The sequence below is a fragment of the Bison bison genome, unplaced genomic scaffold (assembly GCF_000754665.1).
Source record: "Bison bison bison isolate TAMUID 2011002044 unplaced genomic scaffold, Bison_UMD1.0 scf7180017864180, whole genome shotgun sequence".
In the NCBI taxonomy this organism is placed as follows: Eukaryota; Metazoa; Chordata; class Mammalia; order Artiodactyla; family Bovidae; genus Bison; species Bison bison.
In genome coordinates this window covers 1,061,975-1,070,375 of record NW_011494752.1, presented here as the reverse complement: position 1 = coordinate 1,070,375, position 8,401 = coordinate 1,061,975, and the positions used below count along the sequence as shown (strand labels likewise).

At 51.3% G+C, this 8,401-nt stretch overlaps 2 protein-coding genes across 2 annotated transcripts in view; both read right to left on the bottom strand.

Annotated features, from left to right (window-relative positions):
- ZNF385C (zinc finger protein 385C) overlaps positions 1–6,601 on the bottom strand; it is an 11,911-nt gene extending 5,310 nt beyond the window's left edge. The window contains exons 1-4 of the mRNA XM_010843109.1: positions 6,595–6,601; positions 6,286–6,434; positions 4,338–4,448; positions 2,521–2,686 (exon numbers count right to left, since the gene is read on the bottom strand). Of these exons, the coding sequence (XP_010841411.1) occupies positions 2,521–2,686; positions 4,338–4,448; positions 6,286–6,434; positions 6,595–6,601 (433 nt within the window). The remainder of the gene's footprint in view (positions 1–2,520; positions 2,687–4,337; positions 4,449–6,285; positions 6,435–6,594) is intronic.
- Positions 6,602–8,081: 1,480 nt separating this feature from the next.
- The window catches only part of LOC104990790, a 9,051-nt gene continuing 8,731 nt past the window's right edge, over positions 8,082–8,401 (bottom strand). The window contains exon 4 of the mRNA XM_010843108.1: positions 8,082–8,399. Coding sequence (XP_010841410.1) covers positions 8,082–8,399 — 318 coding nt within the window. The remainder of the gene's footprint in view (positions 8,400–8,401) is intronic.

Sequence of the window (8,401 nt, the reverse complement as noted above, 5' to 3'; positions counted from 1 at the left end):
GAGGGATTGGGGGCAGGAGGAGAAGGGGATGACAGAGGATGAGATGGCTGGATGGCATCACCGACTCGATGGATGTGAGTTTGAGTGAACTCCAGGAGTTGGTGATGGACAGGGAGGCTTAGCGTGCTGCAATTCATGGGGTCGCAGAGTCGGACACGACGGAGCAGCTGAACTGAACTGAACCTATCGAACACACAAGTTTGGCCCAGCCTACCTTAAATGTGCTCAGAACACCTACCTTAGCTTACAGTTGAGCGCAATCATCTAACACAAAGCGTATTTTATAATAAAGTGTTGACTCTCTGATGTCGTTTATGGAATACGGTGTTGACAGTGAAAAGCACATTGCTTGCATGGGCACAAAATGACCAGGAGGGTAAACATCACAAAAGAGTACATACCGCTGTCACACAGAGTGAAGTAAGTCAGAAAGAGAAAAACAAATATCATATACTAATGCGTATATGTGGAATCTAGGAAAATGTACACATGAACCTATTTGCAGAGCAGGAATAGAGACACAGAGGTAGAGACTGGACATGTGCACACAGGGGAAGCGGAGTGTGGAGCAAGTTGGGAGATCAGGACTGCCTGACATACACTACCATGTGTGAAACAGACAGCTAGTGGGAACCTGCTGCATAGCACCAGAAACTCAGCTCGGTGTTCTGTGGTGGCCTCGAGGGCGGGAATGAGGAGGGTATGAGGGGAGGTCCAAGAGGGTGGGGATATATTACACAGAGAGTTGATTCACTTCCTTGTACAGCAGAAACTAATACAACATTGTTATCTTCTTGGGCTCCAAAATCACTGCAGATGGTGACTGCAGCCATGAAATTAAAAGACGCTTGCTCCTTGGAAGAAAAGCTATGGCCAAATCTAGACAACATATAAACAGCAGAGACTTTGCTGACAAAGGTCCGTCTAGTCAAAGCTATGATTTTTCCAGTAGTCATGTATGGATGTGAGAGTTGGAACATAAAGAAGGCTGAATGCCAAAGAATCGATGCTTTTGAACTGTGGTATTTGAGAAGACTTGAGAGTCCCTTGGACTACAAGGAGATCAAACCAGTCAATCCTAAAGGAAATCAGTCCTGAATGTTCACTGGAAGGATTGATGCTAAAGCTGAAGCTCCAATACTTTGGCCACCTGATGCAAAGAACTGATTCACTGGAAAAGATCCTGATACTGGGAAAGATTGAAGGCAGGAGGAGAAGGGGATGACAGAGGATCAGATGGTTGGATGGCATCACCGACTTGATGGACATGAGTTTGAGCAAGCTCCAGAAGTTGGTGATGGACAGGGAAGCCTGGTCTACTATAGTTCATGGGGTTGCAAAGAGTTGGAGATGACTGAGCAACTGAATTGAAAACAACACAGTAAAGCAATTATACTCCAATTAAAAAAAAAAAAAAAGAGTATGTACTGTATATCTCTAGCCCAGAAAAGATCAAAACTTGAAATTGGAAGTCCAATTTCTAACTGAATGCATATCGCTCTCATACCATGTGTGCTGTGTGCTAAGTCGCTTCATCGTGCCCAAATCTTTGTGACCCCATGGACTGTAGCCCAACAGTCTCCTCTATCCATAGGGTTCTCCAGACAAGAATACTGGAGTGGGTTGCCATTCTCTTCTCCAGGGGATCTTCCCGACTCAGGGATCGAACCCATGTGTCCTGCATTGCACGTGGATTCTTTACCACTGAGCCACCAGGGAAGCCCTGGGAAGTCAAAAGATCATAGTCCAAATCATCGTGAAGTTGGGAACCATCTGTATGGCACTGACCAAAACCAGGTGAGACTAACCTCTGGTGAGAAAAGTCAGGCTCATGGTTATCCTGGGGGAGGGTTATAGGTGGTTGAATAGCATCACCCCCAAACTCATGTCCATCTGGAATCTCCGAGTGTGATCTTATCTGGAAAGCAGAGTCTTTGCTGATGTAATTAGTTAAGATGAGATCAAACTGGACTAGAGTGGGCCCTAGGTCAGTGACTGGTGTCCTTCAAAGAAGATCACGTGAACACACAGGCACGAGGGAGAAGGTGATGTGAGGGTTGAGACAGAAGATCAGAATGTGGCCAAGGATTGCTGGCAACCACGAAGCTAGAAGAGGGGGTGAAACAGACTCTCTCTCTCTGCACCCTGGGAAGGAACCTTGCTGACACCTTGTTCCAAAGGTCTGACCTCCAGAAACTGAGAAAATACAGTTCTGTTACTTTCAGCCACCCAGTTTGTGGTCATTCGTTATCCCAGGCCTGGGAAGCTAACCAGGTAGTGACTGGGAGAGGGCCCGAGGAGGGGGGCGGGCGGTGCTTCTGGGGTGCTTTGTGACATGTTTATTCACCTCAGCAGATTCAGGCTGGAAAATCCAAGATGCTCTTCCCTGTGGTGTGTGCCTCTCCCTGTACAGACGGAATACTCCAACACAAGCGGGAATAATAAGCAGCAAGCACTCAACCCCTTATCGGAAACCAGATTTGGAGTGGGACAGGGGCGGGACAAAAGTTCAGGACTGACCTTTGCTGTGCAGCTCTTCAGGGGCTCCACTGGCTGGAGTCGGGGTGGGGGGCACCAGCATCTCATCCTGGGTCAGGGTTTGCGGCCTCTGCTTGCTCTTGGCGGCTTCAACAGCCTTGAGTTTTCTGGCATGTTTGTGGCCTTTGTAATGTGCTTCGGCCTGGTTCTGGGGAGGGGAGAGTCTGGGGTCACCATTCATTTGCTGCGTCTACCTGCCCCATCCATGAGCTGGCATGTAGGGGGTAGGTCAGAGGGAGGCAGGGCTCCAGCCACACAGGGAGCAAATCCTTGCCATTGTTGTTATCATTATAGCACGTGTGTGGGCCCAAGGGTTATAGAATGCATTCTCGTATGTGAACGCCCAGGCAAACCGCCACTGCCTTCCAATTCTGCCTCAACGCCTCTTTAGCTGTGCATCTTTGGGCAAGTCACTTCACCTTTCTGAGCCTCAGTTTCCTGACTCATAAGCTTTGGTATGATAATACTGATATCACAGAGTTGTGAGAATGAAAATGAGAACATGAATGACAAGTGAAAGCGAAAGTGTTAGTTGCTCAGTTGTATCCAACTCTTTGCGACCCTATGGACTATACCCTGCCAGGCTTCTCTGTCCGTGGGATCCTCCAGGCAAGAATATTGGAGTGGGTTGCCATTCCCTTCTCCAGGGGATCTTCCCAACCCAGGGATGAATGACAAGGGCCTGGTACAGAGAATAAGTGCTCAGTGAATATTAGTTACTAGGTTTATAAATGCACGAGTGAGAAAACAGAGCAGTCCCCATGCTTTAGGGAACATACACTCCGGATCATTCATCCTTCTGTACGTGTTTTTTAACAAATAGCTCCTGAGCATTTGCTATTTGCCAGGCACTGTGTTGGGCCTGGCATGAAAAATATATGGTTTCTTTATCAGAATGAGTCTCATTTTGATAAATGAGTCTCAATTTGATAAATGAAACTCATTCTGATAAAGAAACCATATATTTTTCATCTCTCTGTCCATCACTTGCATGACTCACGTAACCTGAAAGCCTGGAAGGAACCCCCAAACCTGGCCTGTCCACTGGGGATTCCTGCTTGTTGCTCCCCAAAGTAGGAAAGAAGGCCCTGTGGCCCCTCCTTAGGCTCTTTCACAAGAGCAGGTCTGCCAACAGCATCTCCCCAAACTGCAGAAGTTGCCTGGACAGAAGGCAAACGTTCCCTTGGAGGCCAGAATGAGGCTTCCCTACTCTCTAGGGGCAGGCCCTTCTAGGAAGTATGTGGACTGTGGGGTCAGCCAGGCCTGGGTTCAAATCCCAGCTCTGCTAATTACCAGCTGTGTGACCTCAGGCAAGTCACTTAACCTCTCTGAAGCTCAGTTTCCTCATCTGAAAAATGAGGCTGAGGATGGGACCTCGAACCATCTCACAGATGTATCATGAGAACTAATTAAGAGGATGGGCACAAACAGATTCTGTAAACTCTCAGGTGTGTTAAGAACTCAGCCCCGAACCAGAACTGATGGTGGCCCCAGGGACCCAGAGTAGGGAAGGGCAGCCTGCTCTCATCAGAAGGTTCCAGAACACAGGAGAGAGGCATAGGGGGAGGAAAACAGAATCCTAGGGGGATGGGCTGGGAAGGGGCACAGGAATCTGGAGAGAGGAGAGGATAGTATGGATAAAGGGCCAGGGGCGGCTCTTCCTCAACGAAGGACAGAAAATACAGACCACAGTCCCTTTGCCACCCCTATTCCTCCAGGCAGGAAAGACCTGGAAGCCAAGGGTCCAGCCCGCTCCCTGCCCAGCGCCCCCCAAGCCTGTTTCCACAACTCCCTCTCACCGCTGAGTTGAATCTCAGGTGACAGATGTTACAGGAAATGAAGAGCTTCTTCTTCAGGGGAGAGGGAACCCCAAATGTGTGGCTGATGACAGCTTTCTGGACCGGGTCCATCTGTGGAGGGGTGGGAGGGCATAGTAACTGTGGGGTCAGCTAAGTAAGGTGGGAGGGCAGTGCCAATTGTCCAAAACTAAAGTCTATGGACGAGGGCAGTGGTCAGCCCATAGGAAGAAATTTCTCATGTCTGTGGATATTAAACACTGGAAAAGAAAAGCCTCTTCCCTGGCTGACTTTCTTAGACGGCCTAGGCTTGTGCTTGGAGGCAGGGGGATGGCATGTGACTTTTGTGATCTTGAGAAACCATGGCCTGGTGATCACACTGACTTCCCTTGCTGCCCCTCTGGTCTCTTTTTTTCCTCATTCATGAGAATTACATCCACGTGTGCAGAGTTGGGGGCAGGGAGAAGCGGAGAAGGGAATTTGGAATTTCCTCCCCCATAACCCAGCCTTGTGCTGCGCTTGTGGGCTGGGGGAGATAAAGCTTATCGTATCAGCTTTGCCGCTGTCACAGGGCCTGAGAGTGAGAGCCACAGCCCGGGGCAGTGGGGGACCAGGCTGGGGGCAGGGAGCAGGGTTAGCAGATGGAAGCCAGAGGGTTCCCTGAAGAGTAGGGCATTTCCCTGGAATATGAATTTGTATTTTTTTTCTTTTCCTTGTTTTAAATAATTTCTGTTTCTTCTATCAAACCAAGCCTTTATGTTCCCTTTTCTCAAGGGCTGGGTTGTTGTGTCAAAAGCAGAAGTCGTTGGGGGCTTACTTGTCAAGAGGAACTTTCCAAACCTTCCTGAGAGAGGAGAACACAGGCTTTGAGAGAAGAGCATGGTTTCAGAAACTTCCCTGAGACCAGAAAGAGGTTCTAACCCTCACAGCACCCAGGGCCAGGGGCTGAGGTAGGTGGGTGGCGGGGCAGGACAGGATTTTAGGGGAGAGTGGCCTGCAGGGCCCCCAGTGATGAGAACAACTGCAGATTGACCCCCTCATAGGGACCATGTGCCTGAACAATGAGCATGTCAGCAAGTGACAGTGGGGACTGAAAACCAGAGGACCCCCCCCAATTGTCTCGGGCTCCTTAGGATCTTTGTACAAGTCTGGAGGGCGGGAAGGAAGGGGCTCCCAAGGGTGATTAGGTAGACTTTCCCACCATCTTTTCAGGATGGGGTGAGGCTCATCAATGATTACATTTGATTTTTCAAAAATTTTTTAAAAGGGGTCATATACCTTATAGCTCATATAGTGAAGTAAATTTCATATTTACACACATACATGGAAATACTAGTACACAGACTAGTAGGCAGACACACAGCCCATAAACTTACAGGTAGTTACAAATCACAGAAACAAGCAGAAAGATACACACTCACCTGCACACCAATGGCACACATTCACAAACTTACAATCATCCAAACCATATGAAAACATACACGCAGAGGTCAGGCACACACCAAACACATACACAGTAGACACAAAAAAACTCAGATACCCAGGCATATACACTACATAAAGACAACTACACAGGCATAAAGAGTTCACAAGCACATGTGCACAAACTCACACCCATAAATACACACAAAGTCCTACAGAGACAAACTAAAACGGAAAGGCACACAGACATACACAGATCATCCACAGATGCCCCTTTATGAAAGCTCGATGAAACCTGCAGCTCACAGGCCCTCCGGGCTCAGCACCAGTTGCTAGGGGACAGGACAGTAGCATCCTGGATATTCTGGCCTAAGGAGGAGCTGGGTCCCATTTGGGGAGCACCTGGTTTCTCGGGGGGATGTTGCTCCTGGTTGGACCCAGCTTCTAAGAGCTGGCCCCTGGGAGCCCACCTTCCCAGCCCACCCCCATGCTGGGTTGCATGCCCCCCACCCGCCCGCCCAGCCCGTACCGTGCTGAAGTTGGGGAAGAGACTGAGCGGGGTGGCGCCATTGAAGTGGAAGGTGAGCAAGTGCTTGAAGTCCAGCGGGGGCTGCAGAGGCCTGGCGGGCAGGGCCAGGGAGGCCAGCAGCGGGCTGGGGGCTCCGGAGGCCGGGCCTGCTGCAGGAGGAAGAAGGGCAGGGTCTGAAACAGGGAGTCACAGGGCTCGCTCCTCCCTCCACAGCCAGAACAAAAGAGGTTGATGGGCTTCTTGGCTGTGGAGCCAGGGCAGAAACTCTCATCTCCACAAAGCAGCGCTGGCTAAGCCCAGGGTGATTACAGCCCATTTCTGCGCCTCTCCCCTGCACCACTGGGGAAGTGGAAGCAGAGGGTCCACAGTTCCAGGCTCCCAGCCCAGAAGGATGACCACCACCCCCACCACCCCCACCCCCCACCGCAGGGGCAGCATTATGGCCCCAGTGAACCCCAGAGGGGAGTCGGGGCGGGCCCCTGACACACACACCACCATGGAGACTGCACGATGCACTGGGTTTCCACTTTATTGCAAATTAAACCCAAACCTAGGAGACTTGGAAAGGCCAGCCCCCTCCCCTCTCACTAACTACTCCCCTCCAGATCCCCCACAACATTCACAGCAAGGGCTGACAGAGGGGATAGGAAACCCCCAGAATCTGAAGGGATGTATTCCCCAACTCCGGTGAGGCCCCAACTGCTCTCCACTGGAGACAAAAGCCCTCCAACACCCCTGGGTCAGGCCTGAGGCTGGTCCTTGGGGTCAACCAGTCCAGCACTGTGGTTTATACACTCTTTGGTCTTAAAGGTCTGAGGCAGGAGCCTGGGTTCAATCCCTGGTCAGGGAACTAAAATCTCAGCACTGCCAAAAAAAAAAAAAAAAGAGAGAGAGAGATCTGAGGCAAGGGCAGGGGAAGGTTAGGAACTTGGAGAACAACCAGACTTTGAGGAAGAAAAAAATTAGAAATAAATTCAGCCCATTTGGGACTTTTTTGAACCCTGTTGTTGTAAAACCAAAAGAAGTCCTTTTCAGTTTTGTGTGTTAACACGAGGGAGGCTAGGATAGATTTATTTCACATTGATAAATACGTATGTCTGTGTGTGTGCGCTAAGTCGCTTCAGTCTAGTCCGACTCTTTGCCACCCTATGGACTGTTGACTCCCAGGCTCCTCTGTCCATGGGATTTTCCAGGCAAGAATACTGGAGTGGATGTCTACATATAGCCAAGTACAGAAAAGTCTCAGGCAGCCTGTTGGTGGAGAGGGCACCTCTTACTTCCCTTGAGCTTTTTCACAGAGAGGGTGCTCTGATGTGCGTTAAAAACAAAGACAGTCATTTTTCCCCCAGTCATATCTGAAGAGAAGACGTGTTGCTAGGAGCAGGGCTAACAGTCAAGGACCCAGTCTCCTGGCCTTCAACCCCTCAACTGAGGAGGTTCTGTCTTCCTCCTTCCAACCAAGACCCCTCAGCTTTTCTAGAGAGAAAACTTGAGTGGAGTTCCGAGGGAACAGGGTGAACTACTCCCCACAGAACCAGAAAGGTCAGGAGTGATATTTAGGGTGCCCGAGACCCTAGCACCTCTGCCCACGGGCCCAAGCCCCCACTCGCACCCCCGACCCAGCCCCTCCTCCACATCCCACTGAGCCGGGTTAGTACTCAGCGTGGAGCCGAGGAAGCCCGGGGAAGGTGGGTGGGAGGCCACAGTTAGGAGGTAAGCTTGCTAGGTCAAGTCTGGCTTGGCCCTTAGCGAGTTCAGGGCCCCAGACCGGCTGGACAGGGGAGAGGAGGCCGCTCTCAGGTGAGCTGCGAGCCCAGGAGGCCCTCGCCCCACCCGCTCTCTAGGAACTCCACCGCCAGCGCGAAGTCAAACTCGTGCAGCGGCGGCCCATCTACTGCGATCTTCACCACGGGGCCGCCCCGCCCTTCCCCCGCCCCGCCTGGCCCCCACCACCGCAGCTCCCGGCTGCGGCCGACCTTGTCCAGGAGCCGGCGCCCGCAGGCAGCGCCAAGGCCAGTGCGGCCAGGGCGGCGAAGTCGGGGAAGAGCTCGTGCAGTTCTGAGCGCGCGCACGCCAGCTTGGTGCACAGGGCCCGCGGGCCCAGCCGCCCCAGGCT